The following is a 26,448-nucleotide window of genomic DNA, read 5'->3' as shown; positions in this document are numbered from 1 at the left end:
CAAGGACCAGACATCCTGACTAATGAGCCACCTCTCCTGCTTTGCAGCATTTTCACATTGATGAATGTTTTCTTTCTCTGTGTCTGTAGGAGACAGATCCTGTTTGGATTCAAGTTGAAGGAACTAGACATGAAGAGGCTCTGCTCTGTCTAGTCACCTGTCTGGATGGTAGCAGCTGGTGAACTTCTGCCTCTTCACCTGCTATCTCAGAAAGTTGCTCTCAGAGAAGTTTTGTCTGTAAGAAAGAATAAAACCCCACCACACTCCTTTGCCCCTCAGCAGGGCAACATCTCCGAGCCAGGTTCTTCCACCATTTACACACCTAATTAGCTGGGCTGCTCTGCTAGGATCACTGATACTGTTTCAGATTAATACCCTGCTACCCGGCCTTTTGCAAACAGCTGTAGGCCTTTCTCCACAGACAAAAAGCATTTGTCAGCTTCTTGTCTGCTTTAAAACAAGATGAGGTGACTGTGCAAGCAGTTTATTCCTGATTTGTTCCAAGAGGTCTGGGAGCTGGGGCTCCCAGGCTCCAATCTCAGCCACGTATCGGCTTCTCTGTACACCCATTCATGCTCACACACACAAGAGTCCTGGTACTTGCCCACAGGGAGCCAAACACAGAAAGAAGAAGGTAGGGAGGAGAAAGAAGGTAGAGAAGGTGCTTAGTGAGGGATAGAAGTTGAAGAGTGGAAAAGCAAGGGCTGGAGGAAAGATGGTAGAAGCTAAAAAGCTGAAGGAGGAGGGAGAAACACCTGCAGATCATCAGCAGCAAAGACTCAAATGGAAAAATGCAACAAACAAAATAATAAAAAAAAAACCCCAACATTTCCAAATGCCACAAAGTCTGTGAGCAAGAAAGGACATAAGGAAATGCATTCTTCACTTCCCTCCTCTGAAAAGGACAGAAGAGAAACTAATGAAACACATATCAGGGAGGTGGTTGAGGCAATGCCATGGGGAAGAAGCTGAATTGCTCCCACCTGTCCCCCTTGTGCCACCCACTGCTCCTCCTGCATAAAGGGCAATCTGGCCAGTAATATGGGGAGTCGAGAGGCTGGTGAGGAGGTGTTCCTCCTCCCCACTGGCAAAACCCTTCTGAGACCTTCCTGTTGACAACTGCCCATTTTTTGTGTTGCTGCATTGTAAAATGGTATTGGTGGTCCACCTGCCCCATTTTGTGTGTTCAGACTGTGGCATTAGTGGCAATCCAAAGCAGTCCAAAGAAACAGAGTTGCCATCAAAGTGATAAATAATAATCCTTTTCACAAGAAAATGATAGCTTCAATCCTGCACAATTAATTCTGTCCAAGCAGAGGTCTCAGACTAGTGTTGGGACTCTGATATTCCACAGATCATTCGACAGCTATCAGAATATACGCAGAGCAGAATCAGCTCTTTACTGTCCATGCCATACTAAAAGAATTCATTGTTTTTCCTTTAACAAGGAAAATCAAGATAAGTCACCAAGTACTTCTTGTCTAAATGCAAAAAAATTCTGCAAATATTTGCAGTTGGAAAGGCATTTTAATAAAAGTTTGCTGAAACTCTTCTACAAATTTTCTTTGTCCAGATCTTAAAAAACGCCTACATACCATTCATGTCATAATAATACACTGTTATACTGCAGAGAACATACAGTATTCTTGTATTAAAAGGTGAAACGCTTTGATTTGGATCAGTCATTTTGTCAAAAAAATCCATGGGGAAAAAATAACTTTTAGAATAATATTTCTTGTATTTTCCAGTTAAATAATTTGAGCATCACAGTGGAGAGGCACTAACTCGAGTCAGTTATAAACATCCGTAGAAAATGTTTTTAAAGGCAACTGAGTGAGCTAAAATATCATAGTAACTGATCTCAAGAGTTAGACGTTAGTTTTCTTCTCAAAGGATGGGTGTTTGCTAGTTTCTCACAAGGCCTTGATAAAATGTCCTGTATCCTTTCTTGGTAAGCTCTCTCTGCTGATAGACCCAATTCATATTCTCGCTGCTTCTCTTCTTCCTCAGCATCATGGGCCTGTTGTCGATACGCAATTTGAGCCATGAGTTGTTCTTGGTATTCTTTTGCTTCCTTTACTTTTCTGGAAAGAGTATGCAGATAGATTATTTATGAAGTGTGGGTAAAAAAATAAACAACTTTTTATTTATTATTATTTAATCTGTTAGCATTCAACCATAAAGAACCATCCAAAACTCCTTTTAGGTTTTAAGAATAACTACCACTCTGTTAACCAAATACTACATGCTAACCTAAACAATCTTTAGAAAATTAATTGTATTCGATAGAGCAGATTGCAAAATCAGTGCTTATAAAAAAAAAAAAAGAGAGAGAGAAAAAAAAATGAATAAAACTCCTCGTAACCACCATGCCCTTCACTGCCCCTCGCAGTGGCAGCAAGAGGACAGAGAATGAGTGTCAGGCCTGAGTCCTTTCCCAGCTCATTGCTGCTACAGCCGTACACCCCATCTCCACTCCCTCATTCTGAAGATTACAAGCTCCTGCCAACAGGGGAGGCAGGGTGCAGGCTCCTGCTTTGGCTTTGTACTGATATTCTAGGAAATGGCTGTCAGAAGAAATCATTCTTCCATTCTACCTCGAGACTCATATAGTACTTTCACTACCCTCTGGAGAAGCAGTGGAAATCTACCTACGTGTTCAGGCACTTCTGCAGCAGGAGTCGCACAGACTCACACAGACACTTAAAATGCCAACAGTCTAGTCAAGACTTGTGCACTAACACAACACGTTGAACCACAAACACTGACACCACTGAATGCCATCTTTGCTGAGTGAAACATAACCAAAATGAAGCCCAGCATGTTTCCTTCCAAAGGGTGAGATTTCTCCTGTAGCCAGGAGATTGTTACCAACGCAGCCATCAGAGAACACAACAGATAACTGGCTCTGGAACGAGCTACCTGGTTACCTCCCACAGACAAGCTAGGGCATTGTACAAATACAGTGGAGCTAGGGCAGGAGTACAAAAGTGAAATGGAATAAGTGAACTAAGGCCCTCTGCCCTAAGCCTTGCATGACACCCAGAGGAACACTTCAGCTACTGCGTATAACTATATTCTCACCCTGAGCTGTGAGATAAGCAGAATCCCATGCAGCTGGGTTACACGCAGCAGCCTGGTGTTTTGGTGGCTGCCTATATGATTGTTTAGGGCATGTGTGTGGGTGGAGTTCAGCAATAAGCCTGAAAACACTTGTTCTCCCAGGTAAGTAACAAACTAACCTTTCATTAACCCTCCTCCCCAAACCTCTGCAACTCACAGTAACAGCTTGGAATATGGGGGGATATGTAAGTCAAACGATGGTCCCAAAAGCCCAAAACAAGGATATTTAATGAAATGCCAGTACTTGTAGAATGAGATCAGAATTAGTGATTTAATACCAACTGCAATATAATAGGGCTGCTATTGAGCAGTCCAGAACTGAGAGGCTGCACGGTTGCAGAGGCTCCCTGAAAAGAAGAAAGCCCACCCAGCGCTCTTTAGACTTACCTGAAAATGAGAATTAGCCTACCCAGAAGCTTAAAAGATTGAGCTGCAATAAAATGAAAGAAAAATACCTTGCATGTCTTTCTTTTTCTGTATGCTTGAGTTCTGCGACTGCTTCAGCTAATAACTTCCTCTCTTGAACGAGTTCTTGCTGCTCCTTTGCATTTCTCTGCACTGAAAAAAGACCAAAACAAAACACAAAAAAATAATTTTCAGAAGGTAACAGCACTGCTAAGTTTCAAGGAACAGCAAAACTGAATTCAAGCCAAGTAGCCTAAACAGCAAGCCTGAGTTTTGTTGCTTCTGAAGAAGCACACAAACAATGACAAGTATATTCTTAGCTTGTTTTTCATCTACTCAAATAAAAAAGATCTCATATTCAGAACTTATTAATAACAATAATTAATAATAATGACTACTTCCTCATGGAAGCCTTACTTTACTAAGCTTTGTTCTGGAGATAGCAATAGGAAATTAGTGCAAGGAATGCCCGTAGGAGTAAAGTTTCAGATGCAGATTCAGAGAGAGTAGCATTGTTGTCCACTCAACCATACAGCCTGTGCATGCTGGGCCAGATGGTCTTCCCAAAAGACATGTGTCATACCCCCTCTGTCTTTGCCACAGCCTGCATTCATGCAGTAGGTTCAGTGCACAGACAGAGAGCTGTTATTACTTACACTTCTCCTCAATCTGTAGTTGTCTTGTATTCAGGACATCTTTCAGTAGCTGCTTTCTGGCCTCCTTTTCTAATCGCATTTGCTCAGCCTTCCTGGCCCAAACTTTTGCCATCTCTTCATCGAGGAGCTTGTCCACCTCTTTTTCTCGCTGTTTCTCCTCTTCCTGCTGTTGAGCCAGGTGTGCCAGGTAAGTCTGTTGCTCCTTCAACAGCTCTTGCTGCAAGCACACAGACATTTGCAGATCTGAGTTAATTAGTTCAAAAAAGCCTTTCAAAACATAATGAGAAGTGGTGGTTTGTGGCCATCGTGGGAACTGGGAGCCTAGAGTTCCATTCCAAACCCTGCCATGGGAAAGAGCTGTGCAGAATCTTCTTCCTGGCCAGTTGGCAGTGCCTGGACAACAGCATAAGAGCAGGACAAATACAGAGTGACCCTTTCCCTCATAGCAGCTCAGCTGCCTACAACACAGATTTTACAAACTTTTCACAGCTAACCAGGTGATAACCAGGGTAATTTTACCAGTGTGCTTAACTGTAAGCATTGCAACTAATGTATCCATGACATTCCCAAGCTATGCAAGGCTGTATTACAGTTTAGCTACTAGTAGAACGCTGCATTGTATAGCTTAGCTACCGATTAGATAAGAACCAGTCCAAAACCAAGACATGAGCCAAGAGTGCTGAAACAGGGCCAGAAGAAGAGAAGGTCATGAAAAGAAAAAGAAGAAGAGGAAGATGATGAACAAGAGGATGAAGATGTCCCAAACGACCACCAGAGGACCCCCAACCCATTAGACCACACACGCATAGTAAGTGTGCAGATATGTTAAGTAGTTCTTGGAACTGTAATGAATGTGACAATAGTTTCTCAGAAGTGTCATTAATATGCATAGATTGGCCATATAAAGATAAACAGTGAAGAAAGTCGGTATGCACATTGAGCAGAACTTATCCCCCATGCATCCAGGGCCAAAAATAAAGAATGCCCGCCTTCTAACACTCCAAACTGGGTATTAGAGAGTTTTGTCTCTGATTTTTCAGTATCGCAGACTACTTGCCATCATCTGCATTAGAAGCCTTTGGATCCAATAAATATACGTATCATCTCCTCTAAATTTGTGCCATGGTCTAACAGTGAGTTTATACAACTTCCCTAAACTACATGAGCTTCCAAATACCTTGAGCAGAGTAATGAATGCAGCTCCCTGCTCTGTCTCAAAGTTGCCCTGAGACCTGTTTTCATCCTGAAGTTGGATAATCAATTTGTTTAAAATTTAGGAAGTAACAGACATATCCATCATTTCATGGCATCTGCAAGACACTTAACGTGAGGTTTTGCATCTATATATCCAGCTATTAAAGATTTACAACTATTTCTTAGTATTAATGAATTAGAAGTTAAATATTTACTTTCTTCTGCCAGTTACAAATATTCAATAAATCAGATCCATGACACAAAAAATATTTTTCTAACCTCCATTAAAACCGTACAGTATAAGGATGAAAAAGCTCAGGTGATTTATATACAATGAAATCAGCACAGAGAGACAAGATTCCAGCATTTCCTGAGAGCCCCCTTCTTTTGTCTAGCACTCACTGTGGTTTTAACAGATAATGAGCTTCTTCTGAGAAGCAGAGAGCTGGCAGGAGAGGCAACAGGCCATGCAACAAAAGCAGCAACTTCTTCAGAGAAAAGGGCTTGTGTCTGATCTCATTTATACTATGCAGTTCACTAAGGGCCACATAATTAGTCTAGATGAGGTGCTACCCCGCAACTTCACAATGAACACCGCTTACCTTTCTTTTTGTTTTCTCCTCAGCGTCCTCCTGAGGTTCCTGAAGAGATTTTTCTAGGATCTTCAACTCTAGGGCAAGTTCACCTTGTTTTAATTCACTAAGATGATTCTTCTTGTCTCGTGCTGCACTGAGCAATGCATCCCTGCATTCCTTCTGTTTCTGTAGTTTCTCCATCTGAAGTTGTTCATTTTCTAGCTTAAGCAGTTGTTGCTGTTCTTCCTATAACGGTAATAATAACCAGCTTGTAGAATCATTGCATACCTAAGGGATGGCTAGAGCGAATTTGATTGGAACATTGAAAAGAGAAGATAAATATTTAAAGCCTTTCTGGCTGACATTAGAGGATTAGCATCATCTGTTAGAAAGCATGAACATTTTAGCATATCATCCATTAGAACTCAGGTTTTTTCTCTTTAATTATCGCATGCACTTCAATACAAAACACTGGAATACCTGGTGTTCTCCAAATATTTCAAGCAGGCGGTCATCTGTAATCAGTATCATTGCAAACACATACAGAATCATAGAATCACTTAGGTTCGAAAAGGCCTTTAAGATCATCAAGTCCAACCGCTAACCCAGCACTGCCAAGGCCACAGCTAACCCCTGGCCCCGAGCGCCACAGCTACAGGTGTTATAAATCCCCCCAGGGCGGGTGCCGCCAGCCCCCCGGGCAGCCTGTGCCAGCCTTGGCCACCCTTTCCGTGACGGGATTTTCCCTCATTCCCAACCTAACCCTCCCCCGGCACAAGGTGAGGCCGTTCCCTCTCGTCCTGTCGCCTGTTCCCTGGGAGAAGAGCCCGACCCCCCTGGCTCCAGCCCCTCTCAGGGGGTTGCAGGGAGCCAGAAGGTCTCCCCTCAGCCCCCCCTCTCCAGGCTGACCCCCCAGCTCCCCCAGCCGCTCCCCACAGCACTTGTGCCCCAGCCCCTTCCCCAGCCCCCTGCCCGGCTCTGGGCACGCTCCAGCCCCTCAGTGCTTCAAGTCTTCACACAAAGCCATTATCACTAACCAATAATAGAGCCATGTGTTCCTCCTGTTTCTGAATATATTATCTGTCCTGCATCTGTGCTGGATGTTCAGAGCACTATGTCTCTACTGGACATGAGGTTGCACAAAGTAAGTAATTGGATCCTTATATTTTGATGGGCAATTACTGAATTTCCATAGCTTCAAACCATTCTACTTCATATTGGAAGAAACAGAAAAATGGACAGTAAAGCTGAGTTCTTAAGGAAAAACCAATGAAAAATTGTGAACGTGTATTCACAATCAAACAAGTATATGTGTATTCAAGACTATTTAGCTGAAAAAACAAACCCAAAATAGCATCAATAAAGTAACGTAACATAATTCCTGAACAACCTGCATTTGCATTTACAAGCACAACTGCACTCAAACATAGTCATAAAACAGTACATAACCATCATTTACTTATCTACAGGTCTCAGAAACAAATGCTTCAGCAGTCTTGAAGGTACACAGGTTTTTGTTAACCTGTTATAAAATTAAATGTCTCTTTTGTAATGTAAGTCTTCTAAAATGCATCAGCAGGTTTGTCATACACAGCAGGCCTCATCTTCCCCATATGGAAGTACAAGCTGCACTTCCTAAGGAACAGAAATTGTTGTGCTGGACATAGAGCACTCACTGATTCTTGCATTTCAAAGCCAAAGCTGACTTTGCTGTCTGTCTGCATGGTCAAATTCACTTTCAGAAGCTGGTAAAACAGTTTTGAAACTCAGTATATATTATCTGAGCCACAGAATAAGTAATCCAAAAAACTCTGAACAGTGAAGACTGAAAGTGGAAACAGCAGTCTACTGGCCACGTTGGCACATGTTTCAGGCTGATTTCTGATATCAGTGAAGTTGTATGAGAGTAGCCAAGGATGGGATCCATGGTGCTTATTCTATGAAAGTTTACATGATGGGGTAACACAACACTGTAAAAGTACAAAGAAATTGTTACCAACCATCCATCTGCAAGCCATGACCAAAGTCCAGCACTTGTGAGACTACAGCCAGAATAACACGATTTCAATTACCTTCTCAATAAATCACAATTTTTTAACAGAGCAAAAAGACGGGGGGGGGGGGGGGGGGGGGGGGCGGCGGGAGGGGAAGGCAGCTATGTAGGTAATGTAGCTAATGCAAAAATTGCTGGCTGTTTTGTCATCCAGCCTGAGATACCCTGATGCACACATATAGTCTATCATGGACAAGGTGCAAGTTTTAGGTTTACTAACTAATCCATGTCCATTGCAACAACCAGAAGAAACTACTACACACAGAGAAACTTAGCTACCCATACTGTGTCCTTCACCCAGATAAAACCCCTGATCATTAGAGGCTACCAACACTGCACTGAGAAACTTGTAATGAGGCCATCTGTCACATCTTTCTTCTGCTGAAAAAGGATTACATCCCATTTTTAATACAGAAACTCTCCTTTACAGATCCTTTGAAGAAGGCTTGTTTTCCAGAGACTAAACCACTTCACCAGAAATTTATCCTCTTGACAGAGCCCAACGCAACTGTCTTCAGGGGAAGCTACAAAGTCTTCTATTCTAACAGCATTTTTCTGAAAAGGCCAGTTACGTAGAAGTCGTCTTTGCCTGGGAGGTTTGGCAGTGCCTTAAAAGTTGTTACAAGAAAATAATATTATTCTGCATGTTTTTAAATAAGTGAAACATCACAGCCTAGCTTGAAATAAGGACTCTACTGTTTTACAGCCAGGATTTTCAAAGCTTTAAGATTCATTAATTTTAAAAAGCAGTAAAGTATGTATCTTGCTAACATCAGCTTCCAGTGCCTGAATGAGTACCCTGAGTGATCATTCAGTCAACTACATGTAAATAGCCACAAAACAAAGACCAAGTCTGAACTAGTCTCCCATAACTCACAAAGTCAACACAAAATACTGTGAACTAGCAAGCCCCATGAAAGTCAGCACCACTACAGCAAGCCTAGACTGGGGAGAGCTGAGGAAAAAAAGAGGGTAGTAGTCAAACAGCTGGGCCAAGGTAGCCAAACGCCTCCTGGGATGTGACACTCAACAGCAGCCAGCACTAACAGGTGAGAAAGCTTAGGCACTGCTTGCTAATTTGTTTTTTAAAAACTTAGATTCTGAAATTCAGTCAGCTGGAGCATAAGCAGTTGGAATTTTTCATATCAATGTGTCTCCTCGAGTATGTGTCAGGGTCCTGAGTGTACCAATAGGCTCTGCAACCTCTCTGCAGCGGCTTGGCTGCCTGTGCTCACAGCCAGCCCTGACGTCAGCCCTGAATCAGTGAGCTGAGAAAGAGCAGTGTGAGAAAGGGCTGAGAGAAGTCACTTGGGAGCTGCAGTTAGGCTCAGGTTCTCGCCTTTGGTGCTGCCTAAGTAACCTACACTGCAGGTATGCCTGTGCCTGAGGTCTGTCCTGCTTCAGACCTGCTGACTTGACTTGCTGGCTTCATCTTGGACTTCATCACTACAGACCTGCCGAGCAGTTTGGACTGTTAGATGACAACCCTGGTTACTATCAGCAGACCTGCTCTGCTCCATTCCTTTGGGTACTGTGGGACTCTTGCTGGAAAGGACAGCTTACCCACCTGCCCTGCTGTCACCTTTGGCTTCTGGCTCACCTTCCCTTCTGGGAGCAGCACACTCGTGCTGCTTCCTACCATTGCACTTACTGTGATGATTAAACATATATATCATGGTCTGAGATCTAGTGTTATGCATTACAGCTGGGACACAAGACTCTAGCTATCCCACAGGAAACTGGAAATCAGAAAATTGCAAAGATGTCTAGCAAAAGCTTAAAAACATTTCTATTTCCCACAAAAGCACTGAGAGGTCTTGAATGCCAAAATCCTTTACAATGCAAAGTTTCAAAAGATGTATTTCCCTCTGTAAACAGGAATGCATTTGCCACAGCTCTGGAAAAGAGGCTTAGCATAATAGGGCAGTCTCAGATACTAATGGAATCAGTGAAGATACAAATAAGGTATGGATTAATCTAAATATCTAGTAAGCCTATCATTAGGAGGGCCTTACACACAATGCCAAATAGAAATTATATGGAAATTACCAGCAACCGAGACTCTTCCTCCTTCAGCCGCTTCTCCTCCTCTTTGCGAGCACTGAGCACTGCTACCTGGGCACTGAGCGCATTCAGGATTTGCCGATTCTGTTCCACTGACTTCTGCATCTTCACCGCCTCTTGCTTCTCCTGAGCCAACCTATCCTCTTTCCAAAGCTCTGCAAACATCTGCTCCTTCTTCTTCTGTTGCTTTTTCAGTTCCTCCTTCAGAGCTAGCTGGGCCAGCTGGTCTGCACACAATTCCTTCTGATGCTTCTTCATCCAATGTACACGGAGCTCCTCACATTGTTCTCTGAAAGGCAACATAAAAGTTTTAAAAGTCTCCAAATAATAAGCAAGTCTGGAGGTGTGTGATGGATGAAGGCTCCCAGCTCAGAACTACTCAAAGGATTTTGGCTCAGGGTGCCAAATTCTATACCTGGTCTAACACTGACTCCTTGTGAAGCCTAAGGAATCACAGAGAGCCTGATTTGATGGAGGTTTTGATATTAGTGAGTGGAAGAGCAGGTCCTATATTTTCATTTGTTAAAAAAAAAAACAAACCACCAAACACAGCTATATATACATGCATAATATATACATACAACGTGTATTTTATATAAAATGTATACATGTAGTTGGAACATGCGTTGTGTGGGGTTTGTGTGTATATACATACCCCTTTTTAAACATACAAAATATGTACACTATGCTTGTTCAAACACGTAGGTTGCTCTTTATTCAAATGAATAGGTTTTAGTCACTCAAAAGCTCATTCATATTCAGAAAATACTTTGAGCGTGGAAAATTAGGTTACACAGTTAAAGAGGAACCACTAGAAACTTATTAATTTTTTAATGAATTTTTGTGGGATAATTCAGAAAAGTTGCAATAGAAGTCTGGAGAAGCTATAAAGTCAGACAAATAATGCAGCTTTCAATTTTCATTTACTCACTGCAACTGACTTACATATAAACAGGTATTTATCTCTTCAGTTGAAGAACACTCAACTATTTACAGATTCTGCTTTAATTTTTACAAACAAAGCACTATTGAGATCAACATATGCTATGGAACAATATTTAATTTGAACAATATACAAGCATTTTAATTCTGTTCTATAACAAGGATATAGATTTTCATAAAATCAAAATGTGAAACTAGTACATTGAACTGATGCATGACAGCAGCAGTTACCTGTACAACGTGAAATACTATTACTTTATACATTTAGCTGACAATCCTGTGTAGCAAAAATATTAATTATTCATCAAGCAACTATCTAATAGTACTATCAGTCACCATATCAGGACAGTTATTTAATTTTCTTAACTGCAGCAATGAAACAAAACCTGAATTGATTCCATTGCCTAAGATCTTTTTTTTTTTAACTGAAAAGCAAAGCGAGGTTTACCAGCACTAAAAGCAGGACATTTGGTGGCTTGCTTTTTCATGTTCTGTGACTCTTCCAAGGATCTGTCTTTGCAGTCTTCACTTCCCTAAATGATTCCTCAGTCCAATATAGCTGCTGTCTCCATCTAAACCCACATCTATATTCCCTGGCATGGGTTTTGCATGTAGAATTAATAGGAGCGTTAGTCTCTATTCGGGGCCGTGGGTGTCACACCTCCACAGAGGCTACAGAAAGGATGGAAATTTGGCCTCTACCTAAGGCAATTGCTATATCCGCTGGCAATGAGGCAAACAGGGAAAGAGTTTAGCAACACAGGTTGTTACTGGTGGCCTATAAATCATCTCTGCCCTAAAACTAGTAGGATTATGCTCTAGAATAATGGCTTCTACTTGACACTACTCCTTCATCACCTCCTACTCACCTCCTAACAAGCACAGAATGAGCACAGCTCCTGGTATCATTAGTATGTGGCGGAGGCAACCACCAGTGTGTAATAATTATACACTGGCTTAGAAGATTGTCCAAAGCTTTACCAATAAAACTCCATGTTAAGCCAGTCTAATAAAAATTACTTAGGGCTTATAAACCACAGGACATTTCCCCAAAAAGTTCTCCTCTGGTTCAAAATCAGCTGAACAAGCTGCTGACAGGCAGAAAAAGCAGCAGTGCCAAAAGTCACACTGACCCTGTTCTCAGTGCCACAGCAACAGCCATCCAACCAGTCAAATTTACAGTGGAGCAGTACAAAATCAGAGCTGTGACTGCAGAGGAGAAAGATTGCTACACCTTGTTGCCCCTTGGTGCTGCAGGAGTGAGACACAGCCAAAGAACACAATCCATGACCTGTAACTTCATGCAGAAGCAGAGGCCTTGCCACATTTTCTTCCTGTCAGCTTTCACTGTTTGCTGCCTCACATTTCATCTGTAAGTTTCTGGGGCCAAGGGCATCTCTCTCCATCCTCTATTTGTAAAGCACCTAATGCCTTGGAGCCTGTGGTGGAAGGTGCTAAGCACTATACACAAAAAATAGAAGGGAGAGCAGTGCCATGAAAACAAAATTCTCATTGTGTTTGACATCCAGAAGGTAATTCTAGCCTCTTACCTGATCCTGACTGAGAAGAAACATCAGTAATCTGTCAAGCCCCCTTTCATCAATACCAAAGTCTCTGTAAGATAAAACTTGCCACATACAGCACTTTCTCCCCCAACCCAAGGACAGACCACATCCTCTAACCACATATTGGGTTCCTGGAATTGGGCTTCGATCCTTTAACAGGGGAACTGCCCCTGGAGTGAGGAACCATCCTTAGCTCAGCCTCAGAAGAGAAGGGTGAGGATATTCAGTAACAAAGGGGCAGACACCAGTGCAGGCTAGTGAAAAGGGATGGCTATTTTACCTCTAGTACGGCACAGGAACCTTCCGACTATGGTTGTCTCAGCAACAAACACAGAGCACAGCAGAGTGATGTGCATGCCGTGAGCCACGGCACACTCCAGGAGATGCTCCTGCCTTCAAGCAGGTCAACAAACATACCACATCATTGCCTGTTTTTCTTACCTTTTAACACTGCGATCCAACTCCTGGGTAGGAGTTAGTGGTGATTAAAGACTATAGTACTAAGTAACACTCATGAAAAACATCTTTCTCAAATGTTCTGAGGGAAACGTGTCATTATTAAGATTTGAAATCCTGCACCATTATAAATAACTATATCACCTTAACGCAATGGGTTCAAAGTTCTCTCAGCAGTGAAGGAATAAAGAATTAGTTATTCTTTTTCATGATTACAAACTAATCTGAATTTAATTGAATTCTCAGAGGGGAAGAGAAGTTAAACAAAAGTTCAGCATGGTTAGAATTTTAATATAAAATAACCCTGTAATTGCTTGATTTCATCAAAATAATTCCTTCAAAGCAGCTTTTACAGCAACCTATAAACATCTGCTCCCCCAGATGGCTGTTTTTCTTCCTCACTTTGCTATCCTAAGCTTCTTAACATTAAAATTGTGCCTGTATGTAGCTACTTCCTGAAGTCAGAAACTGCATTTATCTTCCCACCACCACCACCACCCACCCACCCACCCCCACTCCTGTTATTTATTCATTTTATGGCTGCAGTACAAAGTTGCTGTGATAACATTCTCTGTGTGGATGCTTCTGATGTTATCACAAGAAAGAGGATGTAATAGGTGTTTTATGCAAATTTTAAAACATTGCAATTTTCTTTAAAGGTACCAATGACAGACATGCCCTTGGGCTAAAACTGGCTGAATATCTTCTCATACAAGTTGTAGCCCTTCATGAAAATGAATTTCAGTGGGACTCCAGTGGTCTAAGGACCATGCCCTCTGTCACCTTGTAACAAAGGACTCTTCCTGGCTAACACCACTACTGACAAGCTGTTATATCTATACCATCAGGCTACAGCTCCAAACCCAGCTCACATGGCTGATAGAAGAGCTGCCTTTTAGTACTCTGGAATAATGTACTGGAGCACTGTATGCTACAGGTTCTCCTGTACCTCATGTTTGTGAATCTATAGCTGCAAAAGAGTGGAGTGCCTTGCTTAAAGTTAAAGAATATAAAGAAGTCTGTATTAGGTTTCAGAAAGTCATTCAAAAGAGTTGTAAATCCACAGGCAAAGAGAAACAGAAAATGATGTGTATGTCCATTTGCTGCTGAAAGGACCTCCCAGGGCTCCTCTGGGTGTGCCCTGGAGCAACAGTCTCCAAAGCAGGGCGTGCAAGACAATCCTTTGGGGTGGGGGAAGAACATATATTTTGTACCATTAATAAATAACATTAAAAATAAAAACACCCTTTATTTCAGCTTCACCTCACCCTCATAATTTCTATTTTTGTATATGTTTTTATAATGTACCTAATATACTAGTACAGTAATTCAAGTTTATAATTGATAAATAAGTATATGTATTGAAGTGAGTGCTAAAAATTCTTTTTACTGTTAAGGTTGTGCAATCAAAGATGTTTGGAGACCACTACCCTAAAGGACAGGCTGTGACACAATCACAGATTTCTGGTTGTGGATCTTCAATAAGTGTTGCTCTCCTGAGCAGCAAAGCCTGCTCCCAGATCTCTGCATGGACCAACATGGCTTAGAAGGAAGAGTGACAGCTAACACTGGGGGGAAAACAGATTTGGGGATATGTAAAGACAACAAATACATGCAGATTCAGATATTAGAAGTTACTACTCTAATCAGAATCAATCATCACAGTAAAGACTTCCTTTCTCATTGGAGAAGGACAGAGAAGAAAAGACTTCAGAATATTACTAGGCACATACATGAAGAAGGATATCTGTCTTTCAAAAGAATGATCAAGACGCAAGGTGGACTACTGTCAGTGGTGTTATTAGAGTTTTGGGTTTTTATAGGGACCTTAATTTAGAAGTAGAAATAGAATGAGCTAGAAGAACAGAGTGAGGAACCAACTATAGAAATTTAGTTCCATCAGGACAGTCAAAGAGAAGGACTCTGCACTGTAGGATGAAGATTCATTAGCAAAGCTACTCAAAGACTGCCACTCATAAGAGCTGTGAAGAAAGATGATTTCACTGCCTCCAAAGCCTCTGAAAAACTGAAAAACCAGCAGAATGCCACCAGTAAAGCTTCAGCAACACCTTTTAATGGAGATACTATGTGGTACAAATATTGCCTAGATCCAAGAGCACACTGGGAAAGGCAGAAGGATGATGGGAATGATCCCATGAGACTATGTGAACCATCAGTAGGGTTGTACGAGGAAGAATGTGGACCCGAGACATTAAGAGAGGCAATGGCAGTATGAAAGTCCAAGTATGTATTGCCAGATGGTGAGATTCACTGGTGGGATTCAATTTGCAATTAAAATACTAAAGTAGGCATCTAAACAGGAATACACACATAAGCTAAATTCTTGTTCTAATCAATGGGAACCAAATCAATGCAGTCGGTGGAACCTAGGGTGCACATCAACTGACAGACCACGCCTACTTTAGGATGACATTAGGTTCCTCTAACTGCCGTCTAGAACAGAATTTCAGATTCCCAGTGAATGTAAAGATACCAACAGTCGCCTACATTTAGATGTCTAAATCGCAAGCTGATTACCTTCTCCTTGGCATGTAAGACAAGCTACAAGTACAAAATAAAAGGTATTCCAGCATCATCACCTCTAAACAATTTTAAAAGTCCATTTCAACCACTGTAGGATGAGTAGAAAACAAACTAGGAATTGTAAATTGTGAGGGCCATATTTTAAATCCAGCATGTGAATTTAGAAGTACCTACACAGCCTTAACACCCATGTAAGTCAATAAACCCCATTTTTAAGAAACATTTATCTGTGAAATTAGTTAATCAGAGCCTGCACAAGTGAAAGCAAGCACTTTCGTCCCCAGACTCTGCACACCAAGAAGCAGGAGTTGTGGATTTCCATAGCACTGAGGGAGACTGGGAAGAGACACTTCACATGATTACAGTTAAATTACTTTAATATTATTTTCATCCCTTCCTTAGAAAACCAGATTTCCAAGAATTGAACAACTCAGATTTCATGCCAAGGCCTCAGGGCCTGATAAGTACCTGCAAATCTTAATGTCTTCAAAAGATGCTGCCATGCTCAGCATCCAGGACATCTTGGCACAGAACTTCAGGCTGCATTAAAACCCTATCTTCAGCTGGTACTCTTGAAAAATATACAATAAATAAAACCACTGACTTTTTGGACAATCTTTACTTTTCAAAGAACTTCAATGTATGAGCTTAATAAGCATGATTTAGGCCAAATTAACTTTCCATGAACCCTTTTCACACCAACAACATAAAGCCAAAATAGAACTGTACACCAGAACAAGGAATTATAAAAATAGCTGACTTGGCAGGTGAAAGTGCAGGAATGCTCACACAGGGCAAGTTTCGCACATCACTTTGAAGAAATTTTTCAAGGTATCTCAACACTTAAATCAAATAATGCAGACAGTACAGTTCTCTCCACCTGTTACCTTCATCTCTATTAATGAAAATTTTTCTCACACACTTTACTGAGCATTGCAGCATTGCAAATTTAGATCCCTGGTCTTTAGAAGCTGTACTCCTTCACTGGAAGTCAGAAAAAGACTATACTCCACTGCACACAACATAGCTGAGACCTTTCACCTTTGGCAAAGCTCATACACTTCTATCCAAATCACCTTAATTTTATTTTTTTTGTTTATCATTTCAATCACATTCATCTTTCCTTCCTTAGTTTACTATTGTTGCCTTGTTCTTAAATTGCATCTTTATATTCAAGTTCTCTTTTATAGAATATTTCCCTGGTGTTACCTGAACTGCTGCTCTCGTTTTTCAGCCACCACTTGCTGTCTTTCTTTTTCTCTCTTCTCTCTCAGTAATTTTGCCTGCTCCCTCATCTTTGCTTGTTTCTCCTGTACTGTTTCTCCAAGCGCCTCCATCTCAGCGAAGTACCTACTTTCCTCTGCCTCCAGAAGCTCACGAAGCCTGTAATGAAAACATTTAAATAAAAGCTAAAACAATTCCTCAGTTGAATGATAAAGTTTTACTTTATTTGTTATGAGCACAAAATGGGTACTGGGCTCTTTTCAAAACTTCTTGCAAATGCCAAAGAAGGGAACAACCAAGGGAACATCAAATTTTAACTCGGGGATCATTCCTGCTGTGCCCAGGGAGGAAATCTTACAGCAAAATGTGAGTGATGCTGTCCTCACACAATTTAAGGTCCTTACCTTACAAACCCATTTCCAATGCTGCTTTAGAATGCCAGTTCCTCATTAACAAATTATTCTAATTTCCACACTACATCTGTCATCAGCTGATATCAATTTGATCTTGTACCATTGTAATTCTTCAGCATAATCCCTCCCTGGTATTTATCACCCTTCACTATGCATCTACAATTGTATCTTCTCTCAACCTACCTTTTGTTATTTTAGCATCACTCTGTAAACCACTTCATCCTGAAAGATCTTTGATGAGAAAATCATGTCAAAATTTTTAAACACACCCTCTACCTCTCGATTAATCTTAGCAGTAAAGAAACCTGGGGCTAAGAAATCCAGAAACTCGGATTCCAGCCTGAATGCCACAGTGGCCTCTGGGAAATCACTCTCAATTTTATGCAATGGTAGGCCCCTGCTACTGCATGAGCAAGAGCACTATGGACCTACACTGGCACTGCTGGTGGGAGTTACAGTAGCAAAGCCAAAGACTGACCAATTCTGGAAACTGAATTGCACTCTCTTCACCCCTTACTGAGCCCAGTCTCCTTGCAAAAACAGCATAAAGATTCTTAAGCAACTAAATAAGAACAAACCCCAGGAAGTTCAACAAAAATCCTGCACCTGGGGTGGAATAACCCCATGCATTGGTGCACACTGGTGGCTGACTGGCTACTGGTAGGAAGCTCTGCTGTAAGAGACCTAGGTGTCCTTGCAGACAAGCTGAACATAGGCCAGCAATGCACCCTTGTGGCAAAGGCGGCCAACATCGTCTTGAGCTATGCAAGTCAAGAGAGGTGATCCTTCCTCTCAGCACCGATGAGACCTCATCCCGAGTTGTAGGCTTCCCAGCACAAGCAAGATACAGTCTCAGGGAGCAAGCCCAGTGAAGGGCCGCTAAGTTGATTAAGGGACAGGAGAATATTTCCTAAAGGAGCTGGGACCGTTCAGCTCAGAGAAGAGAAGGTTCACGGAGATCTTATCAATGTATATAAATATCTGAAGCAGGGGAAGGCAGAAAAGGGAGACTTCTTCTGTGTAGCATCCAGATACAGGACAAGAGGCAATGGGCGCAAATTAAAACATGTGAAATTCCACCCGAACACAAGAAAACTCTTTTTTATTTACTATGAGGGTGGTCAAATAGTGGAACAGGTTGCCCACAGAGGTGGTGGAGTTGCCATGCATGGAAATAAGCAAAACCCCAATGGAGAGCATCCTGGGCAACCTGCTATAGATGACTGTTGAGCAGTGGGTTGGACTGGATTATCTCAGGAGGTTCCTTCCAGCCTCAGTGATTCTGTGCAATTGGTGTATGATTCCTGTGAAGACACATCAGATCAGGATACCGAACTGATGACCTTCACAGCTCTAAAGTCACTTAATGTGAAAGAATAACTGAGAAATTAAACCATATGATTTTTTTCCTGCAATCACCACAGCACAATTCTGTTCTTTACAGGACAGTAATATGCCTCACCTTTATTATTTTTGAAAGACTTTTGGAAAATTTCTACTTTTTTAAACTGCCCATGCTGCGAAGTATTACTTGTAGGACCTAAACATTGGCTTGATGAGGTTGCAACAAAACCCCCAGTTACACCCAGCAGCTGGAGCTTCTGACACTTTGATACAAGTGTTCTTTGTACTTAAAAAAAAAATAATAAACAATGGAAGTGTTATAATACTTTTATCTAGCATTTAGCAGACAAGGCTCTAAATGCAATGTAAACGGTACTACTGTGTCTGAATATGTATCTCTAGTGATTGGCTCACTGATAAGTACTAGTAAGAGAGCCCAATAGCTGCCATTTGCTCTACGCATGTTGCTGTTTAACCGACAAGTAGGCATGCCCATGCTTCCTGTTACAATGAATAACAAATACCACACCCCAACGGACAGCATAATGTACAACACTAAGCTCTGCTGAGTGTTTTTCCCTGTAATAATTCCTCTAAACATACAGTTAAGTTGAAAATAGTAGGGCAGACAGTGGTATTAGCTACTTGTTTGCTACCTCTCTCTTCTCCCATCAATTCCTGCCAGATACTCCTGCATTGTCGCATCAACCTTTCTCTGTACAATGCTGTGCAGCCATTTTTGTTCATTGCATTGCTGCCACTCACAGACGTTGCGACACTGGTTATACAGCTTTAAGAAATCAGCATTTTCAGGGAGTTCTTTTTCTTTCTGCCTTTGGGCCAAGAAAAAATTGTCACTTCTTTGGTCTTTAGGAGGCTTGGCTCTCTGTAGAAGAAAGAGAGTATCAGTGGTGAAAATATAATCAGTTATTCTGGGTTTTTTTTCAGTTGAATTCATGATGTAATAAGCACATAACATCAAATTATGAGAGTTCTGGGTAATTAGGGGTAAATTCCAACAAGCCTTGAAGAGCACAACATCAGTTCAAAAACATGAAATGCCTTCAGGTGCCAGCACCTGTCTGTTGCCCAGGCTACAGCTTAAATCTTACCCTGTACATCCAAGGGGATGTTTATGGTGTGCTTCAAACATACCAAACCAACATTCTCACCACAGGTAACCTCCAGACACCTCCCTCTCCAGGGCACAGCTCCCGAGGCTCTGAACGCCTCCTCACACACGGCCACACCCCACCACGCATATGCAGGGACTGTGTACCCCTAAAGGGGTGACCTTGCCCCACACAGGCACAACTGGCCCAGCTCCCCAGGGGACTCACAATGGATGGCACCAGGTCCTCCCAAGGCCCCCAGCCCGCACAGCACCAGGCTGCCCTGGGAACCCGCATCACACATCGCTGCCGGGTCCTCTCAGTGGGCCCTGCACCGGGCTCCCCTAGGAACCACACCATACATTGCTGCTGCGTCTTCCAAGCACGCCCTGCCCCAGCCAGCACCGGGCACCCCTGGGACCCGCACCCCACATCGCTCCCGGCTCCCCTCAGCGGGCCCTGCCCCAGTCAGCACTGGGATCCCTCGGGGCCCGCTCCCGGCTCCCCTCAGCGGGCCCTGCCCCAGTCAGCACTGGGATCCCTCGGGGCCCGCTCCCGGCTCCCCTCAGCGGGCCCTGCCCCAGTCAGCACTGGGATCCCTCGGGGCCCGCTCCCGGCTCCCCTCAGCGGGCCCTGCCGTCTCGGCACCGGGCTGGGGCACCCGCCCCACGGCGGTCCCTCACCAGCGCCAAGGAGTGTGGGACGGGCCCGGTCACCTCCCGGCACCGCCGCCGCCGCGCCTCCATAGCCGCCGCTGGTTGCTATGGCAACGCGCCGCGGCGGAAGTGACCTCATGACGCCGGGGACGCGCAGCCGGGGGGAGGGGTGCGCAGCGCAGCCCGCTGGCAGGGCTGAGGATGCAGGGGCGCTGCCGCGGCGCTCTGAGGTGAGCCTGCCTCTGGCCCGCCCTGCGCAGGCTGTGCCACCGCTCCCGGCCCGCAGCCACCGCGGGGCAGCCGTGCAGATGCTGAGCTGTGAGGCTGCAGTTCCTCCAAGGCTGGCGGAGCATCGAGGGCCCTGTCCCTGCTGCGCATCCCCCCAGTGCCCGGTGCCCCTCGGTGTAACGTTACCTCGCTGTGAACTGGTGACATCTAGTGGGAGCAGCGACTGGCACAGATGGGACAAGAGCGAAAAAGTTTTGCGTTAACAAGCAGATAAAAGGAAAGTCGAGTTTAAAGGGCAGAATGGGAGCTGTTGAACCCCTCAGCATCAGCTCTCTGGTCAGGATGGGCAGGGCCCTTGTAGACGCCTCCCGCTGGTACGTGGCCTGCTGATGGATGGGCTCCAGAGCTGCCTGGCGTGGAGGAAAATGGGAAATAAAATATTGGCTGTGGATCAACGATTGCTTCCAAGTTCATTGCCCACAAAGAAGTCACAGGAAAAAGCTGTTGCTGAAGCTTTGAAGCCCAGGAACACAGATAACTGCCAAGAACTTTGCTGTCTCACAGATAACAAGGTGAAAAAATGATCCAGAGGAGGAAAGGTCAGTGTTTAAAGCAGACTGCAAGGCTTATTTCTCATCCAATTGAAATCCACAGTGCCAATACTTAAGGTGTCAGTGATGGGATCCTTGCACAATCAAAGCAAGCTGTATGATACACAGCTTTTACACACTGGATTATGTGTTACACCACTGCAGTAGTGCTTGAACTGGAACCTCTGAGTTTATTTCAGCAAAGACTTACACTATCATCCTGTTGTGACTTAGTCTTTGAGATGTTTAGGAGAAGGAAATAACTTCACAGCAGGGAACTGTGGATTTTCCCCTGAAAACTCTCATGTTTAAGTGTTGGGAGGGCTGGATTTCTTCATATATTATAGTTTTGCCTAACATTTTCTGGGGTGTTAAATGGGAAATGTCACGACAGTCTTAACATTTACACAAAAACATTATCAATTTTATGGCTAATAAATAAATTTAGACAGTAAAGAAATGTGCCACACTTCCATCTGTTTGAAATCTTAAAAAAAAAAAAAGGGGGGGGGGGGTGTATCCTCCAATCCCCCTAGTAATGTCTTCTGTGAAGTCCCTCGACCAGCTTTGAAAATATTTCCTCTTGAAAACACTAATTTTAGTCCAAAGGCATTATGGATGGCTTGTGACCTGGAGGTTTTTTTAATGTTAGATGAAAAAACAGATTCTTCTAAAATTACGTGCCAAAGGGGATCCTGCTTACTGGGGTGTTCTCCAGGGTTTCGTCACTGGGGGAACATATATATAGGATATATGAAGCATATGATCTGTCCTGGGTTTACTGCCTTGAATTCTCCTTCCTGAAACCTCTGTCTAAGGAACAGCCAAGGAGTTTTCCAGGAAGAACTTCCATTTGACACTCGGGTGTCAACAACTGCACAGAAGTCAGAGCTTTAGATGTGGGCCAAGGTTTCAAATCACTTTTAAGTGGAGTGCTGCCAACCACAAAAAGGGATGGAGTTGCCTCTCCTTTCTCTCCCTGTTCAGACAGACAAGCACAAAGATACAGCTCATGCAGCTAAACCCCGATCACGGGATGACACAGGTCCTTGGGCTTGATCTTCCTTGGCTCAGCTGCAGGAACACTAATGCCAGCATGAGGGGAGGGCTGAGAATGAGCAGAGGGAAGGACAGCACCGTGTGATGAGTTAGAGCAACATGGCAAACCAGAGCCATTTCTCAAGAGTGAAACCTGTGCTGGGAAAACCCAGCCAGGACAGTAGAGCCTTTCTCCTCTTTGAGGAAGTATAAGAAGTTGATTGATAACAACTGATGAGCAATTCCCCCTTTTCTTTGTTGAAAATAAACCTTCTACTTCTTCCTCTAGAATAAAAAAATAACTCAATTTAAGGGAACCAAAGTCATCCCCACCCCTCATAAAAGACAAAACTTTTCCTACAGTGGCTGCCTCTTCCTTTTTTGTGAGATTGTGGTGGCTGCATGAGCCAGCAGCTTGGGCACACCAGGTGCCTTCCTTCTGCAGGATCAAAAATCCTTCTCCCCCTGCAGATGCCCTGGGCTTCCCCGGCAGGGCCTTTGAGAAGTTGCAAGTTCCTCTGTGGTTCTGAATTCACCTGGGGTTTCCTCACTGGTCACACTCCAGACTGTCTCAGGTTCCTGTGGCCGTGCTCCCTTCTAATCCTTCCTGCCGGCACCTTCAGGCAATCTTCAAAATACTTGCTTAGGGAAATCATGACTGCTACGTTTTATGTCTTTTGTGTAGTTTTATTCATTTTTTTGAAGGGCTTGAGGTTTGCTTAGATCCACGTGACTGGCTGAGTCAGGAATAGGGATAGGAGAGTATCACAAACATGCCTCCAATGGCATGGTTCACATGAGTAGCAAAGCTCAGAACTTCTACTAAAGTACATTAAAAATGCAAGTTAAACATAAAACCTTTCATTCAGCTGTGTGTCACAGCCGGTACCTGCCAGCTAGCACCACACAGAGCCATGCAGCCCTCACGCCTCACTGTGACAGGAACGTGCCGTTTCCCCTGAGAAAGCAGCCTCACATCTTGGCTCTCACCTTCATGATTAATTTGAATTTGTGCTGGTACTAAGTTCTGCATCCTCAGAGTCCTGCAGATGTTTCATTGTGCAGCTGTAAGGAGCGTCGACTGTTGGCATTCTTCGGGGTTATCTGTAATAAAGCACGTTTCTGTTGCAGCCATGTATCTCCCCATGGAATTATGTGGCAGCATGCAAGCTTCTAGTGTTGGCATATAATTTGGAGATGAGTAATTCTTAATGATTAATCAACTCTGAGCTTCCTGTGAGGGCTGAGAAGTTTTGAGTTGGAGCCCAAAAGTAGTTGGTCAGCTTTCAACTATTAGGAGCTGAAAAGAGATCTGCGAACTTTCTGAGTGAATAAAGGAGGCAACCGGTGGGACAAGTCTATGTTTGGTCTTGACTGGTGGTGTCAGCTGCTTGCACGGGATTTTAAGACATAACAACGTGCTTGGTTGTTATGGTGTAAATATAGAAGTGCAAAGATCAGAGCCTTTTCCTGACCGTGTCTGAGCAAGGGGCCATCAGACAAATGCTCTTTTTTACCCCCAGTCCTCACAGCGGAAGGGAGTGGGAGAGAAGATCAGCTGCTCTCCTCTTCCCACACCCATGGGCAAGTACAGAAGTTGTTACTCTCCTTTCTTTCTCTCAACCTTGGAAGAGCAAAGAGTAACCACAAAAAGGGGAATACAGCGTGAAAGACGAGTGAATAATCTCAGTATGAGAAGGTCATCATGAACACAGTGTATCTTAGGGCTGCCCCACCAGCGGATTTACACAGTTGGATGGATCCAGCCATTAAAAACTGCACTTATTTTAGAAAAGCTGCCTGTGGTCCTTCCTACCCTCCTTACCCCAACAGATGGCTCACCAGTGCTTTCCTCGGGCCGCTTCTTCTCTACCCTGGATGCTCCAGGTTGCACTGGGAAGACTGCCCTCCCACCTGGGCTTGCTGGTACCCAGTGCAGTCCCCTCAAGCTACTGGTTTAAGTCCTGTGCTGGATGCAGTGCCACAGCCTCATCTGGTTTCAGGTGCCAACCTTTCGCTGCCGCCACTGGGATCCAGAGACCAAAACATCTCTGAGTTGTTTTAGCTGTATAACTACAACAAAATATCACAGAGAAACCAACCAGGCATCTTTCAGGGTTTCATTGCTTATGTCCTACGTGGCTGCCCTTGGCTACCAGGCCAGCAAGTGGAGTAAAGACCAGTGGTGTCATCAAAATTCCTGCCCCAGCTCATCAGGGTTGATGGAGCAGAGTGAAGCATGAGACCTGAAGTCGCTACAGTCACAGCTTTGGAGTTGGTGCAGTGTAGTACCTGCTCAGCAGAGTACTCGAGTATGGTAGAAATCAAAACTCTATGTTTTAGTGCTACGGCAAAGTTTAAACTGCAAACCCTCACATGTGAACGCTCCAGTGGATGCAGCTGCCATGGGAGGCTCTTTGCTGGTGTGGGATGGACAGCCATGTCAAGTCCTTGCCTTTTCAAGTCTGTGAGGGAACAATTCCCTTACTGTAAAAATGAGAAAATGTAAATGTTTTTTCACAACTGGGACAAGAACAGAGCATGTAACCCAGCTGGAGTATTTAAAGAGGAACTGAAAGTATTTGAATTTTGAGTTTTTAAAACTTAACTTTTTTCTAATTTTGTGATCTCCATAAAGGATTGTTTCAATGATTTTAGCTAGAAATCTATCTCTGCTGACTGTAAACTTTCCTTCCCACTTTTTTGGGGGGTCTTTGCAAGAGATCCAAACGATTCTGAGAAATCATGCATGAAAGGTGCTTCTGTGTCATCCTCACATGCCAATCACAGGAGACTGATTTTCTGTCCCCATTGCACCACTGGTCACCAAAATGTCCAGCACAATCAGCAGCTGGCACAGCAGAAGGCAGGGATAAAGGGTTAGAGTCAACAGAAAAATGAGGAAAGGGCAGGTTACACTGAGGTTTTATACATCAGTTGTTCTCAGATTAATTTTGTGTGATGGACTTTATCCTAGAGGACTTAAAAGTGATTCCAGCCTCTCTGAGCTGTTTGCAATGGGGGTGCTGGGAGAGAAGCGAGGTGCTGGCAGGCTGAGAAGCAAGGAATATAGGCTCTAAAAGAAAAAGGAAGGGCTTGGAAATTACAAGCCAATTAACTTCAGTTCCTGAAAAATATCAAAGAGACCATGGAATAAGTAATTGGGAAATCATTCATAAGCAACTAAGAAGAAAATAACAGAGATGAATACCAGCCAAGGTAGATTTGTCAAGGACAAATGGTTTCACTTTAATCTCATTTCATTTTCTGACGGGGAACAGGCCTTGTGGGGAAAGAAGCAATAAATATCGTATGATAAGGCCTTTAACACCTCCTGGCACCCCACAGTGGCTTCATCCCCACTGCCCATCCAGAGCAATCCCTGACCCATGGACAGACACCCATCATTTGCTGTCACCTGGGCTTCTGCACCCATCTCTTGAGGGGGTTAATTTCAGTAAAAACCTGGAGGAGAGAATAAAGAATTTAAATTTGGAGAGCAGGTGGAGGTTGTGAGGCCTAGGACTGGATTAGGGACAGTTTCCACATGACCATGAGTATTTGGAGGAAAGGGCTGAAAAAATCAGATGCAGCACAGAAAGCACAAGGGCAGGGTCGCCTACCTGAGCAGGAATAATCAAGAGAAGCAGATGGGCAACAGATGGTTCAGGCATGGTTCCTGTGGCAGAAGTAGATCTGCAGCAATGGATGATCCCAAGCTGGAAGTGAGTCAGCAACATCACAGTACTGCAGGAGAAGCCAGAGGGCTCCCGTCTCCTCCACAGCTAAACACAGCTAAAAACATTGGATTTAGGCAATTCAGGAAAAACGAGGCTTAATGGGAGAGAATCGGTTCTGGAAAATACGAGAGCTGACAAGTTGTTTATTCTAGCAGGAAGAAAACCAAAGAGATATTTTCAGATACACTGTTTGCTGTGCAGAAGGGAATTTTTATCTTTACATCATTGATGTCTAGCGGCTAAGGGAAAAAGATCTTTTTCCTACCAAATGTTATGTCTCCAGTGCAAACTGTTGAGCTTACATGTTGCAAAACATGAAAGAAATGTATCAGCAGAAAACTTGTTTTCCCAGCGTGTTTCCTAAATGAATTTCAGGCTGAAACCTAAAAAACCCAACCAATTCATCCAGGGCAAAACATCCGACAACAGACAGGAGCTCTGGAGACTGAGCCTCCTTTTAGGCTATCTTTCTGTTACTGTGTTAGATACACTTATTTTCCTTTTCCCCTACTCTTTCTGAAGTTGT

The 26,448-nt window shown here is 43.4% G+C and overlaps 1 protein-coding gene across 3 annotated transcripts; it reads right to left on the bottom strand.

Annotated features, from left to right (window-relative positions):
- Positions 1–1,520: 1,520 nt before the first annotated feature.
- On the bottom strand, positions 1,521–21,147 carry CFAP53 (cilia and flagella associated protein 53). 3 transcript variants are annotated; one of them, XM_027803593.2, is made up of 8 exons: positions 20,741–21,147; positions 19,215–19,444; positions 16,787–16,960; positions 10,056–10,359; positions 5,981–6,199; positions 4,185–4,401; positions 3,579–3,681; positions 1,521–2,084 (listed from the first exon to the last, which is right to left on the bottom strand). In XM_027803593.2, exons 1-8 carry the CDS (start codon positions 20,759–20,761, stop codon positions 1,862–1,864), a joined length of 1,491 nt encoding a protein of 496 aa, XP_027659394.1. In that variant the 5' UTR covers positions 20,762–21,147; the 3' UTR covers positions 1,521–1,861. The 3 variants fall into 3 exon arrangements, with proteins under 3 accessions (XP_027659394.1, XP_055554306.1, XP_055554307.1); XM_055698331.1 differs by lacking the exon at positions 20,741–21,147 and adding an exon at positions 20,354–20,447; XM_055698332.1 differs by lacking the exons at positions 16,787–16,960; positions 20,741–21,147 and adding an exon at positions 20,354–20,447.
- Positions 21,148–26,448: the final 5,301 nt, after the last annotated feature.

The sequence above is a fragment of the Falco cherrug genome, chromosome Z (genome assembly GCF_023634085.1).
Source record: "Falco cherrug isolate bFalChe1 chromosome Z, bFalChe1.pri, whole genome shotgun sequence".
NCBI lineage: Eukaryota > Metazoa > Chordata > Aves > Falconiformes > Falconidae > Falco > Falco cherrug.
This window is presented reverse-complemented; position numbering and strand designations above follow the sequence as displayed.

Excerpts from the sequence above, each read along its gene's own strand:
- CFAP53 (XM_055698331.1), bottom strand. The coding sequence starts at position 20,416 with ATGGAGGCGCGGCGGCGGCGGTGCCGGGAGGTGACCGGGCCCGTCCCA. Across the intron at positions 19,445-20,353 it reads TCCCACACTCCTTGGCGCTG|AGAGCCAAGCCTCCTAAAGA; the intron begins GTGAGGGACCGC and ends TTTCTTCTACAG. Across the intron at positions 3,682-4,184 it reads ACTACAGATTGAGGAGAAGT|TGCAGAGAAATGCAAAGGAG; the intron begins GTAAGTAATAAC and ends GTCTTTTTTCAG.